The sequence below is a fragment of the Branchiostoma lanceolatum genome, chromosome 6 (assembly GCF_035083965.1).
Source record: "Branchiostoma lanceolatum isolate klBraLanc5 chromosome 6, klBraLanc5.hap2, whole genome shotgun sequence".
In the NCBI taxonomy this organism is placed as follows: Eukaryota; Metazoa; Chordata; class Leptocardii; order Amphioxiformes; family Branchiostomatidae; genus Branchiostoma; species Branchiostoma lanceolatum.
Window position 1 is genome coordinate 15,213,861 of NC_089727.1, and position 24,372 is coordinate 15,238,232.

Consider the following 24,372-nt stretch of genomic DNA (forward strand, 5'->3'; position numbering starts at 1 on the left):
GTACAACAATAAAATCCACATCGTAAACTTTGAAACCACAAACAAACTGATCATACCTGAAAAACATCAAACAACATTGTGCTGTGCGGAAAACGATGATTCAGTTTCCAATCGCACAAAATGTTTCAGTCATATAAAACTATTACATAAAACTATTATATTTCAGAGCATTGATGTATAACGTCAACGCATAACGATCAACGTTTATCTGCTGTTCACATGGCACAATCGCTCACAGACTCATCAATAGACACCAATTCAACCTGAGATAACAAAAAGCTGCCAATTTGTCAGTTCACTGTCGATGCACCTGTCACTGTTCATCTCTGACCGGAATGATGGGGATGTGCATGTACCATGGTGTCCTGACCACATGAGCATCCCGATATAGAGTATTTGATAGGCGTCTCGGCGCCCTTGACGGATCAGTTTCGACCTGACGAAAAATCCGTCCTATTTTATTAGATCTAATTTTGTCTATTGGTCCAGATTTAGCGTCATGCCCTTGCTATACTGACGGACATTGGTTCAGATTTCGTCTTATTTGATGCATGTATATGTAGTTCAAACGAAACGTAACACAAAGTCAGACATTTGATATTGGCTGTATCATTCTCCTTGTCGTTTTTCGGTAAACTAAGCAAGTTCAACAAAGATAAACGATTTTGACTTTGAAGAATTGTTATTCACACAACCGAATCTAAGGTTATATATAATCTGGAGCATTTGAAAAGGCCCAACGACTTTCAACGATTTAACGTGCGAACAATAACGCGTAACGCGCATGCTCAGGAAACAGCAGAGCTTTCCTGTCTACCAATCCAGCTTTAGGTCAGCCTTGCTCCAGGTGTACTTTCCTCCGCGCTTGAAGAACATCTTTTCGTCGAAGCCGCTGCGCTGGATGGCACTTTGCACCCCCACGTCAAGCAGGGACCGAGATGGTTCCTTCCGTCCTTCACGACAGTCGAGGAACCGCATCTGGAGAAGACCAAGAGAAAAGGGGGTGTCAAAGTTTCAAAATCCTTTTCAAACTTCATAGAATATGCTGTATGCATACGACACAGAATCATATCGACATTGGTCGGGTTGTTGTCATATTCGGCTCAAGAACAACAAGAAGAGAAACAATGTTGTTTGAAAAAAGAAATACACCAATCGTCGTAACATATATCCAATTTGGTATATGCACGCACCTCTGCAATTTATCTAACATAAAATAAAGTAGTGTAGCACTATTCTCCAAGCAGAGGTTTCGATCGGCGGGGAGGGGTGGTGACAGTAGTGGCCGGAATTTTTAACGCTGCCCTCCGGCCACTCCGCCCCCCCCCCCCCCCCCATCGAAACCTCTGCTTGGAGAATAGTGTAGTACAGTAATAAAGCAAAACTGCCACTTACGTATTCATCGAGAATGAGGTAAGAGTCTCTCATCTGAAACACAAGATTGTAATTGATCAGCGGCATTGAGTACTTAAGTGTCGTTCTCAAGACTATCACTGGAGTCCTTAATTACAACGGCCGTAGCTTTTATTTTCACGAAATATAGATGAAGGGCCAGGGACATCATGAAATATTCTGAAAGTTTGGGAAGTGCATCTCTGCATTCCGTTCCTATGTAACTCACAGGAGTAATTGTAGTAACCATAGACAAAGCCCTTGGCTCAAATAAATTTAGTTCATGACATGCAGCGATTCCGTACATAATTTCTGCTGACCTTTTCGTTGGACTCCGGCACGAGACACGTCACTTGTCCATGCCGACTGACGAACTGGTCGAACTGCTGGTCAGTGATGACCATGTCCTCCGCGTCACGCAAGGCCTCGGGACCCGCGTTCTCACCGCCGATCAACAGGCACTGGAACACCTGGTACGGAAAACGGTTCACGCATAACCTTTTCCGTGATCTAGAGTGTTTGCTAGCCTGACTAAATCGCGCTCCTAGCGGCCGGCCCAACGGTTACCGCCCCTCGGGGAGGAGGTCATTGACCTCCGCCATCGAAAGATTGTGTAGACACAGGCTAGAGTGTTAGCAGGCATGTGGATATGAATACGTAATTCAGCGTCCGCCATCTTGGTGGGTTAATGATGCATGCATGAGTCACAAGTGTTCGAAATGTTGGTTTCATTCTACTACAAAATGACTACATCTTGCAGTTGCATATTCAGGTATAACAAAGCTATGAATTAGTGAAGTAGTCCACACTGCATGCAATCAACCAAGGCCCGTTTACGCTTTAACGAAATGAACGTTTAGGCCTTTATGCTTATGTAAATCGTAAAAGACATGAATATGCAGTGCTACTCGGTGGGAGAAAAACTCACCTTCCATCTGATGGGGTTCAGTTCCATGATCTCACTGCTCATGTCCTCATCAATGTTGTACCTGTTCACCACTGAGTTTATCTGTAAAACAAAATGAGCAAATTTACTACATATTGAAATGACGGAGTTTGCTGCGAATATGTTAGGGGTTTACATGCTTCTTTCTGTTCTAACAACTCCTTTAATTTACAAAGCAAATACTGCACATTCAAAACAAACTTTCGACCGTTCAGTCTCCTCCAGGTGATACTGACCCACTCATTTCTAACACGTGACCTGGTCGAAAGCAGACACGTCAGTGGTGTACTTAGAGGTATGTATCGTCTTTTTTAAAATGAAAATCTTTATTCAGCATAGTCTAACAAAAGAATATAAACAAAGGCCAACAGAACAACATATATAACAGAACGCACACACATGCTACCCAGTGAATGCATCTGCAAGATCCCCCCCCCCCCCATTTTCTGTAGTGACTGATTAAATTGTTTTTGTGGATTTTTTTCTTCTATAGACTTGAAATTATCAACAAAGGAGACAACGTTATATCTGTATCGTCTTACCTTGAACGCCACCTTGTACTGCTGGCACCATGTCCGGACCTGACGCAGACAGCGCAGGTGGTCCTTCCCTGTCTGATGGCGACCGATGCGACGATTCGTCTCTTCATCAAAACTGTCGCAGGAGATGGCGAGGATGTCCAGCCACTCACCTGTATTCAAAAATATCAGCCAACGCCATTTCAGTTACCGATCGCGACATCATCTGTGCGTCTATGAAGGTTAGACCTCCAGGTAATAGGAAACATAAGGTAACAGATCCCCAAGAAACTGGATAGATTTGGGAAACGCCCAGACGTTGAAGTCAGGTAGCATCATGTACATTTAGTCAGTCACTGACAAAAGGCAGTGGATGCTACCTGAAACGTCTGACCAATTCCAAAATCTATCCAGTTGCTTGAGTAACTGTTTGATACCTTGCGCAACTTTATTGACGTACAAGTAGTAAATTATTTACCCAGTTCCTTCCCTGGGTAAGAGCAATAAGGAAGTATTCCCCTATGACCTCGCATGCATTTTGAGGGGTGAATTGGTCCCCCTAACTACATAAACACGTACATTGTAAAAATCCTAGACTGTCTTCCGTTGGAAACAATAGTAGGAACAGATTGACATTAACATAATACTGATCTTTTTTTTTTTCAAAAGATTCAAATATCTTTCTGGACTGGTTTTCAAAGTAACATTATCAAACCATGCAGAATGACCCAGACAATTGTGACAACGTTACAAAAGGACGACAATTCAACCTGCAACTTTCAGTTTTTTTGTAAAATCAACCTTGTTTACATTTCAGCTTTTAAATAAGCCCTTTCAAAGTTGTATTAAGTGTCTAACTGCACTTGCAACTTGAAAATATCTTCCTCGCAGCTGAATTATCTGGGTGTCTAGAAATATGGCTTGTAATTGTGGTGTCTACTTGTAGCCTAAGAAACCAGTATAGATGGGGTCTTTATAGAAATGTACATATAATTTAATTTGTCTAAGACTACCAATCAGAACATGGCTATCTAGTATTGTCATTACTTTATATTCTGCGTTAGATGGAGCTAACTTCTTTATATTCTATACTTCAGTTCCTTATATGTTGTTTCTACATTTCAAAAGTGTCCTGAAGAGTAACTGGTACTTGTCCTGAAGAGTAACTGGTACTTGTCCTGAAGAGTAACTGGTACTTGGTTAACTGTCTTACTAGGCCTGGTCTCCACCGATGGGAACTGCACAGATGCCAGTAGCATACTGAATTCTGGTAGTTTGTTATCTGAATTTATACCGGAAGGGTCGGGTGATTATATACTACTGCTGGGGTCTTTAGCAAATACCCAAGGTAGATACAACTACCATGTACCAACAAATGATGGCCAGTCCACCCATAAAAACATTTCGGTACCCCCATTATTACATTGTCCTTATCATCACATGTCTAAAGCTTCGTAGAATAGAATAATGTAACGTTAGTGATGTAGCTAATGGGGATCCTCCTTTTCATTTGTACGAGTCTGTAATGATGTCGTATCTTCATTCTATGCTATATCTGATATATAAGCTTTCTCTTACCGTACTTGTTGAACCAATCCTCGGTGATGAGACTGCCGTTGCTGACGATGCTGACGCTGGGCAGTCCCAACTCGGACTTACAGAACATGACCAGCTGTCCGACGTACCTGCCGCGGTCCTTGATAAACGGTTCCCCGCCAGAAAAGTTCACCTTCTCCATGCCTGGTGTTAAAGTCGAATCCATGTAGTTTATAACTCTTGTAGTACTTTGACAATGTATCTGTATAGTATGCCTTTGTTGTTACATTTAACCCAGTGGGTATATATGTACAATAAAGGTCTTCATTCATTCATTAAACCACGCAATTAAAAGATGAAAATATGTCAATGTTTCTGTGTCGTTGTTGTTGTGTTTTTACAGAAATACACCATGCCTTACCTTTTATGTACAGCCTAATTTCCCATGACTATGCTTTACCTTCATAACGTTGTAAACAATATTAATGTAAGGTCTATAAAACATTACATAAACAAAGTGTCCCATAAAACAAACGAACGCCATGTCATAGTGTTTTACCAGAGAAAGTTTGCGAAAGGACCGTTGTGCTGTTTGCTGGTCCATTATTTTATCAAACCGTGTGCAGGTAACGCTTATGTAGTGCTGTAAGGTATTAGACGGCGCCTCTTCGGGGCGTCCCGATTGAAATAAACCTACATACGATACTGCAAAGGACATTATATAATGTCCTTGGCCTACTAAAATTTAGTTCGGCCGGGTTACTTACCAGCTTCGGTGAGAAGTCTCAGCCCTTTCTTGGCGGTCTCAAGAGGCAAGACAAAAGACGTCTTGGCCGTGTGGAAGCAGAACCCACATTTGTAGTTACACTGGCGCGTGAAATGGTAGTTCACGCTGGTAGGGACGACTGTACCAGGGGGAGACTCTGACTGGCTCTGTCCTTGCGGTAGGGTTGTGGTCTGTGTCAAGGCGACGACACTGCATTCTCCAGTCAGGGCATCCCATGCGATCCGGGCGAACTTCTTTACTGTCTTGAAGGTTATGGCAAGGTGAAGGACACCAATCACGAACATCACAGCCAGTGGCCAGGTGAAATTTGTACACGTTACAATCGCCATTTTAGAGCCCCAGGGGATTATTGTGGATCCGGGTATAAACTGCGTCACGTTAATAAGGTTGTCAGACGACTCTGTGTCCTTGTCTGTGCCACTGGTGAAGGTTTCGACCCTCGGCCGAAACTACCGTTATTCCCCGCTGACCCAGATTCGTCATGACTAAACATAGCAACGGTAGGGCCCACCTGAAATCACGTGACATGGAAGCCAACTGTGTATCGCCAAAGAAAATATGAAATCATACAAATACCTAAATCATATTTAGATTAGTAAAGCATTCGTCAATGCAAGAATTGAAAAAAATTAACTGTTTTATTGACAATATATTTTGCATGCCCGTAGCCAGGGGGGTTGGGTGGTTACGTTAGGTAAACATTCGTTGGCCGAAACTTGAATTGGTATGACGCACAGGGGTTGCAATACACCGAAACTATGACAGGGGACGCCTCAGACGGCAGCAACTTTCTTGGGTAGGTCTCACCACCTCACCTTTATGAAGCCAACGACATGGAAAATTTAAGTTTCCATTTCGATGTAAAACAAAGGCATTCAAAGGGAATCTTATTCTAAGCCAAAAACTTTTACCGTGTAATTTTTTGTAATAACGCCACAAATCGCTCTGATTAGGTCATCTACAAAGCACTACCCTTGTATTGAAGTGAATGGTATCGTCCTTATCACATGATCTTTTGTGTACCCTGCCCTGCCCAGCACAGCCTCCCAGTTTCGCACCAGGTAAAACGGTTTCTTGGAAGCCTCAAACCTTTCTCAATCACACCTGCGCGCGATATGACCAGGGAATGAGCGTTGGTGCCTTTCCTTCGCGTTTTGTAAGGTACAGCCTCAGAAAGCCGTGCAGTATTTGGTACAAACCACCGCAGACTTGCAGACGACGTTTTGGCTCCAAATTCAAAATGGCGGACCAGGACAAAACTTTGGTGCATGCAATCGAGGCGGAAAGTGGTCCCATTTATTTTTCTAGTGCGACTCAGATCAGTCAGAAAGATGCCGCATCTTTTAGCACACCTAAAGAGTTTCCCGATTTTGCTGTATTTTACTCTGTAAGCGCATACAGGTCGAAAAATCCCCGTGTAAATGATATACGAGCAAATTCGAGACTTTTGGGTGACATAGGAAACAACCTTGGACCGGAGCACGCGCTTTTGCATGGCTTTTCCTTCATCCCAGAACAACCAGACACTTTTCGAAAACAGTTTTTCATTCCCAGCCCAACCGTGAACGAGCCTCTCAATAGGTTTGTACGAGAAATGGCGGTGAAGTTCGGACAGCCTGAGTATTTTGAACACGTTTTGAGAGAGGGGAAACTTTTGCAGACCAGAGTGGAGGTGTCAGACGGTGGGACTCGTCATGAGGAGGAGATGATGACAGTTGAAACTCCTCCCTGTCATCCTGCTTTTCTCCATCCTGATAACAATGCCGTGTTCCACTCCTACAACAGAGCCTTGGATATCTTGAGAGAGGTAAATGTGCTAATGTATTTTTACTATAGTATCCACAATTAGTGCTGTGTCAGTGTGTGGTAACGTAAGATGACCAATTAACGTCCAATTTATTCAAAACGTATTTATCTTAAAACCGCGCGGACAGAGCCAAATGTTAAACCTATGTGCAGAAATATCAGCTCTTCTAAAAAGAAAATGCATGGTCTGTAAGTTTTTCTCCGCCTGTTTGACGCCGTGCGAGCATGTATTTATACTGATGTATACAGAATTGTGCTAGGCTTACCTATTATCGTCCACTTCAGTCTTTTCCCTTCTAGCGCTATGCTTGAAGAACATAGACCAGAAAAAATGCACAGTAACTGTCTAAAGTAGTCTACAGACAAATGATAGTAAAGTCACTATGTTTGTCCCGCTGCTTGCTTGACACAATGGAAGAAAGCAATGTTGATCTGTGAATTTCACCGACACATGATAAATGCATGGCCATTATGTTTTGCCGTGCAAAAATGCACCATCAGACCGGGGGTCACTAGGTTGTATCAAACCTTCCTAAAACTGGCAAGAGTTTCAAACCTCGAATCACCATGGATAGTCTGGATATCAAAGAAAGGTTTAACATCAGCTACTTTTAAAAGATACTAGCTATCGTGTAAGGCTACACCAAGTAATTTTGATGGATGACGTCCGCGCGCACATTGATTTTGGTCAGTTCCCAGAAAAAAAACAAGAAATTCCGCTTCCTGTAACTATGGCCAAAGAGTTACGACAGTGCCGCAAATCAATGGGATATGGAAAGAAACAGGGCAGGACAACAACTGCTGTTCAATTTCAACTGATTTATTCAAATTATTGCTGTTTTCATGATGAATAAAATAATCGTTAGTTGTTACACTGTTCTCTCATTCAATTTGTGTCCTAACATGTGTCGTCGACTATCATATTTCAAATCTAGGCATCTTGTTTTTTTCGGCCCTTCTTGTTTTTTTTTCGCGCTCTCGCATTAGATTTAGGGTCTCCAAAGGACGTCATCCATAAAAATTACTTGGTGCAGCCTAAGCTAGAAAAACATGATGAAGTACGCGGTATCAGATTACATGATATCAAATACGCTATGCATGACGCTTCCATGCAACTTGTTGTTACTGGTTCAGGAGTTTATTCTGTTATGTCGCTGGACGTAAACCTTTTTTCATTGTTTTGTATAAAAGAGAGAGATGGCTTAGGATCATACTTATGACGTTCTTTATTGCTCATGAGAACAGGCTTTGGCATAATACACCGCGACATGTGGACATGACCCAAACTGGAATGTAAACTGGTCCTGCACGTGAATAGGTCATGTTACGTTAGATATTAAAGGTTCATCGTGAACTCATATTTTCTTGTGGTGATCACGTAGCCTGAATGCCAGACTGTTTCCATCTAACCTACAAATGTCCTCAGCTCTAGGACCAACATGCCACCAAGGAGTTTTTACCACGGCCCCATCGCCGAGCTAGAGTCTTAGACCCTGAGAAACAGTCTGGCGAGATGACAAAGGATGTAGGGAGAGGCTGTGGTAAAGTTTCCCTGTGGGCATGTAGGGCTAAAGCTAAAGAGGTGGCCTGAGTAGGCCCTGCAGTCTGACATTCAGGCTAGTGATAATTCATATTGCTTATGGGAAGAACAACTTCAAAGATAAAAAGGTTGACAGATAAAGCCTTGTGCCCCCCCCCCTTTTACTTATGTAATTGACTCTATTTCTTATTGATTTCAGTGTCCTGATGTTGAAGGGGTTTCAGAGCTGCTGTCTGTAGCATCAGCTCTAGTACCTGGAACGTTTAATGTCGCATCTCTTCAGGAGAAGTGTCAACACCCTGTCATTGTGTTGGAGGGTCTTGATGCCACAGGTACATGTAATATGTGTCTTGCATTTATAAGTATAACATGTCTCCTCACCTTACATGTAGCTGTATTAAGTCTAGGCAACCTTGTTCTATAAAGTGAAACCTGTACAAGTGACCACCTCTACATAAGGCCCGCCTGGTCAAAGTGACCACTTTTTGGTGGTCCCTGAAATGACCTTTCCCATTGACACAAGCATTACAAATCCTGTCTACAGTGACCACCTGCTCACATAGACCAGATTTAATCAACCCCCTGAGTGCCAGTGAGTGGTCTTCTCAGGCAGCTTTGACAATAATTATCCTAAAACAGTTCCTTTGTGATAGGATGATACTTTTTTTCCCTGTATCAGGATTAACATTGACTTTTGAATAAAACTAAGTAGTTCTCATGTGTCATAGATGATTGCAATGGTAATGTTAACATTGGTCATCCTCAACATTTTACCATTTGTTGTTGTTGAAATATATGTAGGGAAAACAACCTTGACAGAGAGTTTGGGAAAGATGCTGAGTGCCCCCGTGCTCCAGTCCCCCCCTCCACCCATCCGTCACCTGCGGGAGGTGTTCGACTCCCAGCCAGAACTGATTCGGCGAGCGTACTACACCCTCGGGAACTACATACTGGCCATGCAGGTAGCAGAAGAGGCACAGACATGTCCTGTGGTCATAGACAGGTATGACACTACTTACGATGCACTAAATGTCTATGTCTTGTCACGTGTCATCTAGAGCACTTGATGGCAGACCGTGTCGTCTGGAGGGACAGAGTAGCCTTAGTCCGGGCAATCCGCCCGACATGATGATGATGAAAATTGAAATGTCTTTACACATAATTGTTTGCAATTCTGCAGTTAGTCGTAGCTGGTAGCTCTGAACTCAAGTGTGTGCCCATCAATCCTCAGATAGTCAGAATTTTTTATGCTTCATGATATGTAATACGTTGTACCAAGGAGGTTAAAATAGGAAGGATTGTACTCATTTTGTTCTTGAGATGCAAGAAGACAAATACACACATCAGTCAATAGTTAATGATTAAACATGCTAGTACATGTATGGTGATTTAGGTTTGACTTATTCATGTGGTGTAGATATAAGTATATGTACTGTACCTCCACTGATACAAATGAAACATTATGGCATCCAATGAGGAGAGTACCTGTAACATGTATGTGCTCAGGCCTGTCGAGTGAATGTGTGGTTGTGCCAAGTGTTAAGAATGTATGTCATTGACTTTTTTGGCAGGTTTTGGAACAGCACCACAGCCTACTCCATAGCCACAGAGGTGGGGTGTGGGGATGAGTCTCAGCTGCCCCCACGAGGACACCGTGTCTACACCTGGCCCTCGGATCTGCTGAAGCCACACCTGGCCATGCTACTGATGGTAAACGAGGCAAGCAGAGGTGCTCGACTGGAGGGCAGGGGGATGGGGAAAACTGAGGAGGAGATAAGACTGGAGAAAAGTGTGCTGTTTAGAAGGAGGTATGCACTAAAACAAGAATAAAACACTTTGTGTACCTTTGACTTTATCTTCGAAGCCAACAGTTGCCCAAAAGTAGCCATACCCCAGTCCAGCCTTTTGTCTCTATGTAGAACATGTATGTGTAGTATTGTATAAAGTAAAAGCTGCAGAATGGACACCACCTGCTTTTATTTTATCTTTATATGTTATAACAGTACTTGGCCTTTGGGCTGCAACTTGGTTGTCATTTTAGAGAAATAAACCATTCTACTAACTACTACTATTCGTAAGAAATATTTGCTTTGTTTTGGTTTAAACTTGTACCTATTGACTTTCCTCTCTTTAAGGTTGGTTGAAGCCTATCTGAGGCTGGAGAATCCTAGCCTTCAGGTGGTTAATGCAAGTGGCTCTAAGGAGAAGGTTTTTGCATCTACAGTACAGGTGCTGAAGGACTTCAGCATTTTAAAAGACTGAGTACTGAGGGTTAATCTCCAAGCAGGTCTACCGGTGACAAGACACTGGTCTGTATCACAAGTTTGTTCTGGCCCATGGATCAGACTGTCTTGCCACTGGTAGATCACTCATCTGCTTGGAGATTAACTGAGAGTAACATAGATTGGCTGTTAAATGTAACAGTAATAATGTATATTGTTCTGTCCATATTTTACGATAAGGATTGCATTGTTATTTTTATGCAATGAAAACAAAAATTATTCATAAGTAAGGTTAACCGTTTTATGATCATGTATTTTACACAGAACATAATCTGTATATATATACATGTATATCAATTAGTGTGAGGAGGACAAAACTTATTGTGATGACAATGCATTTTATCAAGAGGTTTTACTGAGAAGTGTTAAACACAAATTGTGACCACATATAGGACAACATGTGCCTTTAAAAAATGTGAACATCTATGATGATAACATACAAGCACTTGCTTTCTTATTCTATCATATCATCTGTGACAATAATTGTCTAGAATATGTTAACTATTCTATTCTTAGGTCAGCTGTTCCAAGCAGATATTCATAGAAAACATAAACTCACTTATGTAAATATTATGAATGTTACATTTCTTGAAATGTAAAATTGACCTGATATTGCTTCTATAGACATTAAGAAAAATGGCGACATTTGTGCACACGCTGCAAACTTTTTTCAATAGGAGAAAGCAGTCAGCAAAGCTCCTGCTACGGTGACTGCAAACGCCAATCCCAGTATCAATAGATTCCTGGCTCCCTGCAACACCAGAATGAGAGTTGTTTTATGGCAACACAGTAGTACATGTATTCAAATGATACCGGTATATGTACATGTAATGCAATTGTATGTTTTACTTTTAGGATATGGTAGGCATTGTTAAGTTACTGCCATTTCAGATTAAAGTGTCCGGTGTTACACTGTGGAATTGCCAATTCTGCCGAAAGAGATGCTAACAGATGTTCTGTCAATCAGAGTTTCTGCTGGCAGAGATCCTGATTGGAGTCTCTGTAGACAGAAAGTCGGATCAGGATCTCTACAGGCAAAATGGCTGATTTACCAGATCGGAGTCTCAATCCTGACATATACGAAGTATGACAAAAGATAACAATGTTCAGCACAATAAAAGACAAGCAACTAACTGATTTGATGTGGAAAAAAATGAGTTCCATACCTTGATTTCTTTGAAATAGAAAATACTCCAAAGTGCTGCAATCATTCCCGGACCCTGCAGAATACATGTCGAACAAGACTATGTATGAAATACCGTAATATCCGTAATTCCTCCAGTAGTAGAGTTTGAACTGTATGTTAGTATTGTTTACCTGGATGTTTAACCTTCATCAACGCATGGATGAAATAGGATCAACGTTAGTGTGAAAGGGCAGAAATTCTAGTTTTTAGTAGGGCTGAATTTTCAGGAGATTTGTTTTGAGTAATCCATTGTGGCACAATGTAAAAGTTTGTGGTGTGAAAGAGATGTGGAAATGTTATCATACCGTTGAGATTATGGGGAAGCTGACACTTTCTTGAAGCTTCTGGTTGGCCACAAACCACCCTGACTCTGCGATGCCCCACATAAGTCCAGATAAAAGTGTAGGGAGAATGGCTCTGGGGAACACTTTAGGTTTGTTCTTCATGTACATGGCGTACAGGATGAAATACAGAGTAGATGTAGCGTAGATACCAGAGAAGTGAGCAAAAACATAGTCCAGTCCTACAGAAAAACATATTGAGGAAAATTTACAATGAGAAGTGTTGGTTACTTCTCTACAAGGCAGTGAAGTTTTGGCTTGTGCGTGTATATGTGTGAGTGTTTTATGATTCCTAATATGCACTGTGAACGTAATAATTGCCATACATCATCAGTGCATCATCCACTTATACATATATGAGTAGATGTCTACAGTGACACATACCATTCTGTGAGGCTCCCGTGTAATGTTCCTGTGCGTAAATTACCGGCGCAAAGGACGTCCCGTAAGCACAGCCTGCACACGCAGACAGCAGTATGCCACTGGAGTAAAGATACCAAATGGTTAACTTCAAGATATTTACACTGAATCTTTCTGATGCGTTCTTGATAAGAAGACCAGAGTTCTTGATTCTGTTGTTGATTCCATGTAACGTCATATATATATATTATAGATAGATAATTTGGTAGATTTGGACTGATTGATAAAACCCTAAATTGTGACCACTGCAGCAGCAGAACACAGTGGACTACTACCAAGTAAACGTTACTACTACTTAGTTGTGAACTCACACTAGCCGCTTCTGATTGGAAGACAGTCTATCCACCCAGGAGTCGTCCGACTCCTCCACTGCTGCAGCAGAACTGGTCCCGTAACGGCTGTTGAGTGTCTCCTAAAATAAATGAAAACATTATGGTTAACCGTAGTCTTCTTTATTATGATTATTGTGAGTGAATCCCTTGATCTAGCCTCCTTCGCAGGAGCCCCGGCCCCAACAATATACGCCGACGCTCCTAGAAGTCTGCGAAGGAGGCTACCCTTGACCAAGGACAAAACTGTACACTAAGAAAACGTACGGTAACTAACTATGTTTTTTTTTTTTCAGAGTCGGCTTATCTCCTTTGGAAAAAAAAAACGTACGTTTTCTTGGGGTACAGCTTTGTCCTTGATAGCAATAAGGTGTAAGAAATATATTATTTTTTTACCTTGCTGACCAATAGGCGCTGCTCTTCTGGCGAGGGTGTTCTCTTTCCTTCGCTCTTCACAAATAGAAACATGGCAACACTGAAATAAAGACGGACATGTACAAGTTTGACGAGATAGCCGTGATGTTCTTTGGACGTGAAAGAAATAGATAATCTTCTTTTATTGGTGGTATTCTCAGTCTTGGAATATGGTTGTTTTTTGCCCGTGCATTAGCACAATTGCATTTTTTTCCTTATCAAAGACTGTCTGATATGATACGACTAATGACAACTACGTACGTGTCCTGCAATAGTTGCCCCTGCACCCTTTATCTGTACGTAAGCGTTTTGAAGTTGTTGTTTTCACCTTAGAACAGCTAACCCGAAGCCAGTGTAGTTCAGCGGCGGGCGGGTAAACTTGTCCTGTGGCTTCAGTCCGAACCAGCCGAACCGCCCGCTGAACCAGCCCATCATGAGGTTGAAGGACCCCCAGATGAGCATGCCCATGCCCATGCCTATACACTTCAGTATTGGTACCACCGTCGCGTTACCTAGAATTCAATGTCCAAAATGAAATGAGATCAAAACAACAACGGAACACGCAAATACGTCTTACCTGATCAAAAGTACTCCTTTCTGATACGAGCAAATTACGTCATGAAGGTTTTGCGTCCAAAACGTTTTGTATCACTGCAGCAATGGCTATCTGTATGGAATTCTTAGTAATAAAGTGTTATTTTTCTTTAAAAGTTTCGTCTTTCTAGTAACATTAGAACACCTGTCCGAGGACATTGTCAGTTGAACTTCGAAAGAAACGGCCTTGGTTGAGGGTTGAGAAAAATGACCAGTTGAAAGCACTTCAAATGTAGGATACAAAACGTAGTGTTTACCTGTGCACCATAGAAATCCTCCCAACATTGAGATAGGGTAAAACTTGGGGTAACCCTGGATAACGTTCACCACCAGACCTACACACCAGATGGCCGAGCAGAACACCCACTGGAAGAACATGCCTGTAACAGTAGACATCATCATTAATCATCATTACGCTTAGAATCATTCTATCATTCAAGATTCTTTAACATTGCTGTCAAGTTGAAGTACAAGTACAAGTTGAATGATCTGTCAACTGAATTACTATGTGGTATCCACGTAAAATATCAACACTAAATCAGTATTTTCTGTGTTGTTGTTGAAAGTCATCATTCAAAGCTTGATATGTCCCTGAAGCAACCTACCATCGCCCGTGTCCACTTTCTTGATAGGTACCAGGTTGCTTCCAAAGAACACAACGGACACAGCTGCCGCTATGAAGCCTAGGTAGGTCTCATCTTTGGTGGTGTTACTCGGGGTTAGAGATGCCGGGACGACTGTCGTTGATGACTCGGTTGTCGCGTTGTCCTGATACAGCGTCGTCGGTGTATCCTCTTCGTTTCGGACTGAAGAGTGATCAAAGACTATGCATTTGATGACCAAGTTTGAAGGAAGAAAACTTCTCAAGTTGACAAATACTTTTAACAATTTCACCGGCTACATGCGTAACCGTACACCTGCCGGATGAACTTTTTGTTGTTCCCCTACAGATGATAAACCATACATTAACTTTAGATCATCGGAGTGAAACGTGGCTTGCAATCTCGTGTCCCAAGTCTTGACTCGAGCCATAACTTGTATCAGTTCTTTAGAGGTCGTGGGAATTTGACATCGCCTCAATTGTTTGTTTTATTTTGAAGTCTAGAATATCAGCAGAAAGGCTATCAATAGTAACGACACGTTTACACAAGTGTATACAATCGGCGATAATGCAAAAGGATGTTCATATATATATACATAGAGAGAGAGAGAAAGAGATTTTCGTCCTAGATCAAGGTCTCCGAACGTATCATTTTGCTCGTACTGTATGCCCCCCCCCCACTAGAACAGCCGCTTGTTGACTTGTCTTGTGAGGGGCCAAAGTGCACCTGTCCAACTTTACTATAAAACAGTGTTTTGTCGTCACTCTGCGGGCCTAACGAAATTTCTAGCCCAAACGTGTGACATGTAAGAAAGATGAACTCACCGTATCCACAGTCACAGGCCGCAACGAAGGCGTAAAGAACCAACCCAATGTAGAGAGTACGAGCCAACATTCGATGCCACTCTTGTCCGGCCATCTTTAATCATTAAACGTGGGCGAGAGTTGATTCCCACCAAAGGGCACAAACCGCGCTGACCTCTCTTTGTGTACATTGCAAGGACAACAAAGATTGCGCTGTTTGGCTACTATCGGCACTCACACTTACAATGTTCTTCATGGCCCAAGCTATGTCCCAAACGTGGACACACACATACATGGTTGGTGATATGACATGCCCTAACTATACATGATAACTCAGATGCATGGACACTTGTAGAATTTTATTAACGGTTGGTTACATTTGTCAGTAAATTGACTTATAGGTATAGATAGGCTTTTTTGAGGAAAAGAGCTTAGGTATTTTTGATCCACTGTTCATTAGTCGCTATATCAAAACGAGAAACTTGTCAGCAGAGCCCCGGTAATTGTCACAGCAAACACTGCTACCAGGATTACTGCATTTCTGGTGCCCTGTAAAAGAGGAGTTGAAATCATGAGTACACTACGTTTACAGCTGTCAATCAGTTTGAGAATGACAAGGCCTAACAACATCAACTCATTATGGAAGACTGGTGCCCTCCCAGAGAAGTGTCGGTCTTAAGGAACGAGCAAAAAAGTGTATCGAACAGAATATAAGAAAATTTCAGATGGCATAATATACTAGGTATAAACCTACTTTGATTTCTCGAAAGTAGAAAACACTCCACAATGTCCCAACGAGGCTTGGGCCCTACAAACGGAAAGATGCGCGCATGTAAATTTGTTTTTACTCCTTTCAATTATTCAAATACGTCGTAACCACAGACGTAATGTCAACCATGATCTTGCTTTAAACGAACCAAAGCAACATTTCGTCCCTCTTCTGTACACCATATACAAGAGGTTCAAAAGAGCCACATAGTACGTTTATTAGCTCCCCTTGTCCACCAGGACCACGAAAATTTCCGTATTATCTCGAATAAAGTACGCACTTTTTAAACAAAAACAAAAGACACCACAAATCATTGCTAAAGCCATAGTGCGTACTTTATTTGAGGTTATTGTCAGGACAAATTGGAAAAGGACCTCAAACTCAAGTAGGTCCCTGACTCAACATATAACCTGTATCTTGAGCCCGAAGTTTCATACAAGCAGCGGCTAGTTACCGTAGTGATGATGGGGAAACTGACGCTCTCCTGTAGCCTCTGATTGGCCACGAACCAGGCAGCCTGAGCTACGGCCCTCATGGTCCCCGACAGTAGGGCCGGTAGAATGGCTCGCGGGAAAACCGCAGGCTTGTTTCTCGTGTACATGCAGTATAGTATGAAGTATAGCGTAGATGTCGCGTAGATACCACTGAAGTGAGCGAAAACATAATCTAGACCTGAAATACAACACAGAAGACATGATTGACTAAAACGAAACCGTACACATCAATCGGACATTTGTTTCATAATGCCATGTGTAGAATATGTTTACATATTGATTTATTCAATCAAAATATAGTAATCTAAGAAGTTGTAGAATCCTTCTATAAAGTATTTACAAGTTATAACAGTATTATTGGTTTTAAATTAAAAAAGGTAAACGTTACCATTGTCTGTGGCTCCTTCGTAGTGTTGCTGTGCGTAAATAACCGGTACAACATTAAGACCGTACATGCAGCCAGAAAACATCGCCAGTGTGATTCCCCTGCGGGAAAAGATAATAAGACACACAAGGTTCTTAATACACCTCAGGTCAATGTATGAACATAACCATAAATTCCTAAAGTAAGTACTTTCCATTTTACGTCAGCTACGTATACACTTACGTGATTCTTTTTTTCACAGGAGAAAGTTTGTCCACCCAGGAGTAGTCATCAGATTCTGACGGGGGGACCCTCTCACGTGGACTGTTGACGACTCCCTGGTCATTACAGACGTAACAGTTTTTTTTTTAATTCAGGTCAAGTATATGTTATGTCACACATGTAACGACAAACGTCTACAACAACATTCCCTACTGCATGGTAAAATCATCCATATCAATAAATGACATTGGCAAATAATGTTCGACCACTTGTGGTGCAGTGTGCCGGGAAATTCTCTTTAACGTTTCATTACCACAATCTATCTACTTGTTCAGGTGTATTTGTTAACTCTCTCTTTCTTTGGTCAAATACGATGATATTAATGGAATTACACGTATTCTGTCTTCTTCCAGCAGTGGCTCGTGATCAGTTTCAGGCTTGTCCATGACGTCACTTTTCACAAAGGACAGTATTATCGTCCTAAAAGACAGGTAAAAAGAAGTGATTACAGCACGTGTTTTCTCCATCTACCTTCATGACAAGTTTGGCTATATATCTATAATGATGTGTAGAAAAGGGGCTTCGAATTGAATGTTTGATCATCAGGAAAGATGTGGGTTTCTTGGCAGTTACACATACAAAAGACGTATGATTCAAATGGCAATGTAGTTGATTGTAGCGTTTTGTAACTAAGTCATTTTTCTTACCTGACAATGCCCAGAGCCACCCCGGCATAGTCTAAGGCAGGCCTGGTTAACTTGTCCGGCCGCATCCCGAACCAGCCGAACCTCCCGCTGAACCAGCCCATCAGCAGGTTGGTAGAAGCCCAGAACAGCATGCCCATCCCCAGCCCTATCGTCTTCAGGATCGGCACAACGACTGCATTGCCTGGACACAAATAGCACTGGTAAGTCACCAGCAAAATAACCGTTGCAAAAGAGCATCTGTCTATTTCTCCAGCATATCAACCATGATGAATATCGGTGTGCTGTATATTTTTCAATAGTAAGAAGCAACTTAAACGAGAACAAATACATTAATCCATATGGTATACCTGTACACCACAGAGCTCCTCCAATCATTGAGATGGCGTAGAACTTGGGGAAGCCCTGAATAACGTTCACCACTAGACCAACACACCAAACAGCTGAGCAGAACACCCACTGGAAGAACATGCCTGCATTCGGGGAAAGAAAGGTATCAGCAAAAAAACACGGGTTCTAATTGAAGAAACGCCTCCGATATCTTAATTTGAAAGGAAGAAGTACTTTCGAATGACATAGAGGTACCAGGTACCCTTCAAGCAGAGGTTCTGCTCTGACTTATTTTTGACGTCTTTTTATTAGTTTCTATCGAGATTTGTTTTGTCAGGTTTTATTTTTGTCAACCAGCCAAACCTCTCCCCAAAGACGCAAGCATCAATGTCCTATAAACCTACTCACTTGCTGACAGAATGAAAACCTGACGAAATAGAAAGCCCTATGCAAACGCCTAAAAAGACGTCAAAAACAAGCTTTTGCCGAACCTCTACTTGGAGGGTTAAAGACAGAGGCACCGGTGATGTTATTTCTGGCAGTCTTACCATCTCCCGTCTCCACCCTCTTCACGGGCACCAGAGTGGTCCCAAAGAACACACACGACACGGCTGCTGCAATGAACCCGATGTAGGCCTCGTCTTTGGTGGAGTTACTTGACTCTATGTAAGCAGCGGTGAAGGTACTGTCTGGGGTGGCCGTAGTAGCATTTCCAAGTGACGGTAGTAAGTGTAACGGGACATTCTGAGAGTTTCCATCTGTACGAAAAAAACATTTCAGGAGATCCCATGAGCAAAACATTGTGGTCTTTTTTATGAGCCAAATAAGTCCGAGAAATAAAGTTGTGACTAGTCATTGTTTATGTGTTTTATTACTTGCGTGTAACTGTTCCCATGACCCGCTGCGCAAACGGACAAGTGGACGATCATCGATGATGAGCAAAGTCCAAGTTCCAACAGTCTTGTGCAAGAATCGGTACTTGATGATGTTGTATTAATGACAATTCTATTTTTAGCGAAACAAACTACATCTGGAGCTATCTAAGCAAGCACACTTACTTTCTTTGCCATGACAAGTCGTTGGAAGGACGAAAATGCAGAGATATCCACACAGAGCGAGACTAAAAACAAAGCGCCACTCGTGACCGCCCATGTTTGTATTTACATGTAGGGTTAAAGGCTAAAAGAGGTGATAGTTGTCTGTAGAAGTGTTACTGATTAATAGAGGTCAGCAGCACTCAGAACGGGTCTTTAGAATTATAGTTCATATGAATAAAATGTCGAGGTTTATACATGTTCATATCACGTCCATGAAAGCTATGATAATATGGTAATATTTATCGAGTTACGGCCTGATCTGTGACTTGCTTAAAAGCGTACCTCTCTCTTTCTCCGTGTTACCCATATACTACATTGTCCTGAGCCCTTCCTTTATCGGTAAAAATCTAACAGACACAATTCAATATTACTATGAGGCAAAATCCTAAAGAAGTTTCTTTATTACGCTTCATTTTGTATGTGTATTGCTTGGCTCGTCAGTCCAGTTGCTCATTCCACACCTCGATACCTTTAACCATTATGGAAACTGTGCGCAATACTGCCATTGCTCATTGCCATGTCTTAGTAAGATAGTCCAGTCAGCACAGCACCGGTGATTGTCACAACCATTGCCACCACTAGTACTAGTAAATTCCTTGTGCCCTGAGAACAAGAGGAGGGGGGATAATATAAGAACCAACGCTATACAAGTACAATTCAAAATTATAATAATAGCCAATGTTCATTGAAGTGATAAATGATCAGGATCCCATTGACATGATGTCGTTTGTCTTTTGCTGAGGAACAGATGCTATGCGCATAAGTCGTCTAATGCATCAAAATGGCTGAAAGAAAAATTAATTACGTTATGATATGATATGATAGAATATAGCAATGTATTCAATGAATGATTGACTGCTCTCGCAGCCTGTACTTCTTACGGATACCAAAGATAGCAGATATCTTTAAAGGCTAACCTTAATTTCTCGGAAGTATAAAACACTCCACAACGCCCCGATAAGAGTTGGGCCCTGAAAAGTATATAGACAATGCGTTTAATGATAAAACGTACAATCTATGAAAGATGTCACATGAAAAAACCGCGTTAAAGCAATATCAAAATTGTAATACAAAAAGACACGATCGGCAGTGTAAGAAGACGTGTGCTTTTTCGCATGATGACGGTTGTAAACAAAGAATATACCGACTGACTTGAATTACCATATTACCCCATATAGTAGAATAATGCAACGTTGGAGGGAGCAAATACTATAGATGTTAAGCATTTGCTCCTTCCAACGTTGTATTATTCTACTTACTGTACATCTGCTTTGATTGTTTTATCTGTATTGTATGATTTCATTGATCTTGTTGCGTACTTTGTTACATTGTTAGCATTTTAATTATGTTAAATTGATGTGATCTACTCTCCTTAACTGTATTTGCATTTGACTGTATGATTGTCACACTTTTTAATAAAGAATTGAACGAATTATTTTTAAAAGATGTTAAAAAGGAAGAAGATACCGTTGTAATAATGGGGAAACTGATGCTCTCTTGTAGCCTCTGATTGGCCACAAACCAGGCCGTCTGCGCGACCCCCCACATGGCTCCAGAGAGAAGTGTAGGGAGAATGGCTCTGGGGAACACTTTAGGTTTGTTCTTCATGTACATGGCGTACAGGATGAAATACAGAGTAGATGTAGCGTAGATACCAGAGAAGTGAGCAAAAACATAGTCCAGTCCTACAGAAAAACATATTGAGGAAAATTTACAATGAGAAGTGTTGGTTACTTCTCTACAAGGCAGTGAAGTTTTGGCTTGTGCGTGTATATGTGTGAGTGTTTTATGATTCCTAATATGCACTGTGAACGTAATAATTGCCATACATCATCAGTGCATCATCCACTTATACATATATGAGTAGATGTCTACAGTGACACATACCATTCTGTGAGGCTCCCGTGTAATGTTCCTGTGCGTAAATTACCGGCGCAAAGGACGTCCCGTAAGCACAGCCTGCACACGCAGACAGCAGTATGCCACTGGAGTAAAGATACCAAATGGTTAACTTCAAGATATTTACACTGAATCTTTCTGATGCGTTCTTGATAAGAAGACCAGAGTTCTTGATTCTGTTGTTGATTCCATGTAACGTCATATATATATATTATAGATAGATAATTTGGTAGATTTGGACTGATTGATAAAACCCTAAATTGTGACCACTGCAGCAGCAGAACACAGTGGACTACTACCAAGTAAACGTTACTACTACTTAGTTGTGAACTCACACTAGCCGCTTCTGATTGGAAGACAGTCTATCCACCCAGGAGTCGTCCGACTCCTCCACTGCTGCAGCAGAACTGGTCCCGTAACGGCTGTTGAGTGTCTCCTAAAATAAATGAAAACATTATGGTTAACCGTAGTCTTCTTTATTATGATTATTGTGAGTGAATCCCTTGATCTAGCCTCCTTCGCAGGAGCCCCGGCCCCAACAATATACGCCGACGCTCCTAGAAGTCTGCGAAGGAGGCTACCCTTGACCAAGGACAAAACTGTACACTAAGAAAACGTACGGTAACTAACTATGTTTGTTTTTTTTCAGAGTCGGCTTATCTCCTTTGGAAAAAAAAAACGTACGTTTTCTTGGGGTACAGCTTTGTCCTTGATAGCAATAAGGTGTAAGAAATATATTATTTTTTTACCTTGCTGACCAATAGGCGCTGCTCTTCTGGCGAGGGTGTTCTCTTTCCTTCGCTCTTCACAAATAGAAACATGGCAACACTGAAATAAAGACGGACATGTACAAGTTTGACGAGATAGCCGTGATGTTCTTTGGACGTGAAAGAAATAGATAATCTTCTTTTATTGGTGGTATTCTCAGTCTTGGAATATGGTTGTTTTTTGCCCGTGCATTAGCACAATTGCATTTTTTTCCTTATCAAAGACTGTCTGATATGATACGACTAATGACAACTACGTACGTGTCCTGCAATAGTTGCCCCTGCACCCTTTATCTGTACGTAAGCGTTTTGAAGTTGTTGTTTTCACCTTAGAACAGCTAACCCGAAGCCAGTGTAGTTCAGCGGCGGGCGGGTAAACTTGTCCTGTGGCTTCAGTCCGAACCAGCCGAACCGCCCGCTGAACCAGCCCATCATGAGGTTGAAGGACCCCCAGATGAGCATGCCCATGCCCATGCCTATACACTTCAGTATTGGTACCACCGTCGCGTTACCTAGAATTCAATGTCCAAAATGAAATGAGATCAAAACAACAACGGAACACGCAAATACGTCTTACCTGATCAAAAGTACTCCTTTCTGATACGAGCAAATTACGTCATGAAGGTTTTGCGTCCAAAACGTTTTGTATCACTGCAGCAATGGCTATCTGTATGGAATTCTTAGTAATAAAGTGTTATTTTTCTTTAAAAGTTTCGTCTTTCTAGTAACATTAGAACACCTGTCCGAGGACATTGTCAGTTGAACTTCGAAAGAAACGGCCTTGGTTGAGGGTTGAGAAAAATGACCAGTTGAAAGCACTTCAAATGTAGGATACAAAACGTAGTGTTTACCTGTGCACCATAGAAATCCTCCCAACATTGAGATAGGGTAAAACTTGGGGTAACCCTGGATAACGTTCACCACCAGACCTACACACCAGATGGCCGAGCAGAACACCCACTGGAAGAACATGCCTGTAACAGTAGACATCATCATTAATCATCATTACGCTTAGAATCATTCTATCATTCAAGATTCTTTAACATTGCTGTCAAGTTGAAGTACAAGTACAAGTTGAATGATCTGTCAACTGAATTACTATGTGGTATCCACGTAAAATATCAACACTAAATCAGTATTTTCTGTGTTGTTGTTGAAAGTCATCATTCAAAGCTTGATATGTCCCTGAAGCAACCTACCATCGCCCGTGTCCACTTTCTTGATAGGTACCAGGTTGCTTCCAAAGAACACAACGGACACAGCTGCCGCTATGAAGCCTAGGTAGGTCTCATCTTTGGTGGTGTTACTCGGGGTTAGAGATGCCGGGACGACTGTCGTTGATGACTCGGTTGTCGCGTTGTCCTGATACAGCGTCGTCGGTGTATCCTCTTCGTTTCGGACTGAAGAGTGATCAAAGACTATGCATTTGATGACCAAGTTTGAAGGAAGAAAACTTCTCAAGTTGACAAATACTTTTAACAATTTCACCGGCTACATGCGTAACCGTACACCTGCCGGATGAACTTTTTGTTGTTCCCCTACAGATGATAAACCATACATTAACTTTAGATCATCGGAGTGAAACGTGGCTTGCAATCTCGTGTCCCAAGTCTTGACTCGAGCCATAACTTGTATCAGTTCTTTAGAGGTCGTGGGAATTTGACATCGCCTCAATTGTTTGTTTTATTTTGAAGTCTAGAATATCAGCAGAAAGGCTATCAATAGTAACGACACGTTTACACAAGTGTATACAATCGGCGATAATGCAAAAGGATGTTCATATATATATACATAGAGAGAGAGAGAAAGAGATTTTCGTCCTAGATCAAGGTCTCCGAACGTATCATTTTGCTCGTACTGTATGCCCCCCCCCCACTAGAACAGCCGCTTGTTGACTTGTCTTGTGAGGGGCCAAAGTGCACCTGTCCAACTTTACTATAAAACAGTGTTTTGTCGTCACTCTGCGGGCCTAACGAAATTTCTAGCCCAAACGTGTGACATGTAAGAAAGATGAACTCACCGTATCCACAGTCACAGGCCGCAACGAAGGCGTAAAGAACCAACCCAATGTAGAGAGTACGAGCCAACATTCGATGCCACTCTTGTCCGGCCATCTTTAATCATTAAACGTGGGCGAGAGTTGATTCCCACCAAAGGGCACAAACCGCGCTGACCTCTCTTTGTGTACATTGCAAGGACAACAAAGATTGCGCTGTTTGGCTACTATCGG

The 24,372-nt window shown here is 41.8% G+C and overlaps 5 protein-coding genes across 5 annotated transcripts; 1 reads left to right on the top strand and 4 right to left on the bottom strand.

Annotated features, from left to right (window-relative positions):
- Positions 1–292: 292 nt before the first annotated feature.
- Positions 293–5,813, bottom strand: LOC136436801 (S-adenosylmethionine-dependent nucleotide dehydratase RSAD2-like). Its single transcript, XM_066431130.1, has 7 exons — positions 5,160–5,813; positions 4,435–4,596; positions 2,881–3,029; positions 2,321–2,401; positions 1,713–1,862; positions 1,396–1,428; positions 293–978 (listed from the first exon to the last, which is right to left on the bottom strand). Exons 1-7 carry the CDS (start codon positions 5,506–5,508, stop codon positions 814–816), a joined length of 1,089 nt encoding a protein of 362 aa, XP_066287227.1. The 5' UTR covers positions 5,509–5,813; the 3' UTR covers positions 293–813.
- A 365-nt stretch (positions 5,814–6,178) lies between these two features.
- LOC136436799 (UMP-CMP kinase 2, mitochondrial-like) lies at positions 6,179–11,458 on the top strand. The gene is made up of 5 exons (XM_066431128.1): positions 6,179–6,986; positions 8,725–8,857; positions 9,327–9,528; positions 10,097–10,333; positions 10,661–11,458. The coding sequence occupies exons 1-5, from the start codon at positions 6,306–6,308 to the stop codon at positions 10,785–10,787; spliced, it is 1,380 nt and encodes a 459-aa protein (XP_066287225.1). The 5' UTR covers positions 6,179–6,305; the 3' UTR covers positions 10,788–11,458.
- LOC136436800 (transmembrane protein 144-like) lies at positions 11,448–15,611 on the bottom strand. The gene is made up of 10 exons (XM_066431129.1): positions 15,518–15,611; positions 14,697–14,897; positions 14,349–14,471; positions 13,826–14,009; positions 13,480–13,558; positions 13,066–13,166; positions 12,719–12,816; positions 12,299–12,516; positions 11,974–12,027; positions 11,448–11,558 (listed from the first exon to the last, which is right to left on the bottom strand). The coding sequence occupies exons 1-10, from the start codon at positions 15,609–15,611 to the stop codon at positions 11,478–11,480; spliced, it is 1,233 nt and encodes a 410-aa protein (XP_066287226.1). The 3' UTR covers positions 11,448–11,477.
- Positions 15,612–15,840: 229 nt separating this feature from the next.
- Positions 15,841–19,783, bottom strand: LOC136437258 (transmembrane protein 144-like). Its single transcript, XM_066431739.1, has 10 exons — positions 19,759–19,783; positions 18,928–19,137; positions 18,400–18,522; positions 18,053–18,233; positions 17,738–17,825; positions 17,367–17,461; positions 17,148–17,245; positions 16,720–16,937; positions 16,251–16,304; positions 15,841–16,045 (listed from the first exon to the last, which is right to left on the bottom strand). Exons 1-10 carry the CDS (start codon positions 19,781–19,783, stop codon positions 15,965–15,967), a joined length of 1,173 nt encoding a protein of 390 aa, XP_066287836.1. The 3' UTR covers positions 15,841–15,964.
- Positions 19,784–19,859: 76 nt separating this feature from the next.
- Positions 19,860–24,256, bottom strand: LOC136436802 (transmembrane protein 144-like). The gene is made up of 10 exons (XM_066431131.1): positions 24,163–24,256; positions 23,342–23,542; positions 22,994–23,116; positions 22,471–22,654; positions 22,125–22,203; positions 21,711–21,811; positions 21,364–21,461; positions 20,944–21,161; positions 20,394–20,447; positions 19,860–20,079 (listed from the first exon to the last, which is right to left on the bottom strand). Exons 1-10 carry the CDS (start codon positions 24,254–24,256, stop codon positions 19,999–20,001), a joined length of 1,233 nt encoding a protein of 410 aa, XP_066287228.1. The 3' UTR covers positions 19,860–19,998.
- Positions 24,257–24,372: the final 116 nt, after the last annotated feature.

Coding starts and splice junctions, on each gene's coding strand:
- LOC136437258 (XM_066431739.1), bottom strand. CDS start 19,783: ATGGGTAACACGGAGAAAGAGAGAG. Junction 18,523..18,927: donor GAGGGTGGAGACGGGAGATG/GTAAGACTGCCA, acceptor CCCCGAATGCAG/GCATGTTCTTCCAGTGGGTG. Junction 17,826..18,052: donor GTGGCTCTGGGCATTGTCAG/GTAAGAAAAATG, acceptor CCTGTCTTTTAG/GACGATAATACTGTCCTTTG.
- LOC136436799 (XM_066431128.1), top strand. CDS start 6,306: ATGAGCGTTGGTGCCTTTCCTTCGCGTTTTGTAAGGTACAGCCTCAGA. Junction 8,858..9,326: donor GGAGGGTCTTGATGCCACAG/GTACATGTAATA, acceptor AAATATATGTAG/GGAAAACAACCTTGACAGAG. Junction 9,529..10,096: donor TGTCCTGTGGTCATAGACAG/GTATGACACTAC, acceptor CTTTTTTGGCAG/GTTTTGGAACAGCACCACAG.
- LOC136436801 (XM_066431130.1), bottom strand. CDS start 5,508: ATGGCGATTGTAACGTGTACAAATTTCACCTGGCCACTGGCTGTGATG. Junction 2,402..2,880: donor AGTACAAGGTGGCGTTCAAG/GTAAGACGATAC, acceptor TTTGTTTTACAG/ATAAACTCAGTGGTGAACAG. Junction 1,863..2,320: donor TGAACCCCATCAGATGGAAG/GTGAGTTTTTCT, acceptor TTTCCGTACCAG/GTGTTCCAGTGCCTGTTGAT.
- LOC136436802 (XM_066431131.1), bottom strand. CDS start 24,256: ATGGCCGGACAAGAGTGGCATCGAATGTTGGCTCGTACTCTCTACATT. Junction 22,655..22,993: donor AGGATTTCTATGGTGCACAG/GTAAACACTACG, acceptor ATTGAATTCTAG/GTAACGCGACGGTGGTACCA. Junction 20,080..20,393: donor TATACTTCCGAGAAATTAAG/GTTAGCCTTTAA, acceptor TCTTGTTCTCAG/GGCACAAGGAATTTACTAGT.
- LOC136436800 (XM_066431129.1), bottom strand. CDS start 15,611: ATGGCCGGACAAGAGTGGCATCGAATGTTGGCTCGTACTCTCTACATT. Junction 14,010..14,348: donor AGGATTTCTATGGTGCACAG/GTAAACACTACG, acceptor ATTGAATTCTAG/GTAACGCGACGGTGGTACCA. Junction 13,167..13,479: donor AGCGCCTATTGGTCAGCAAG/GTAAAAAAATAA, acceptor CATTTATTTTAG/GAGACACTCAACAGCCGTTA.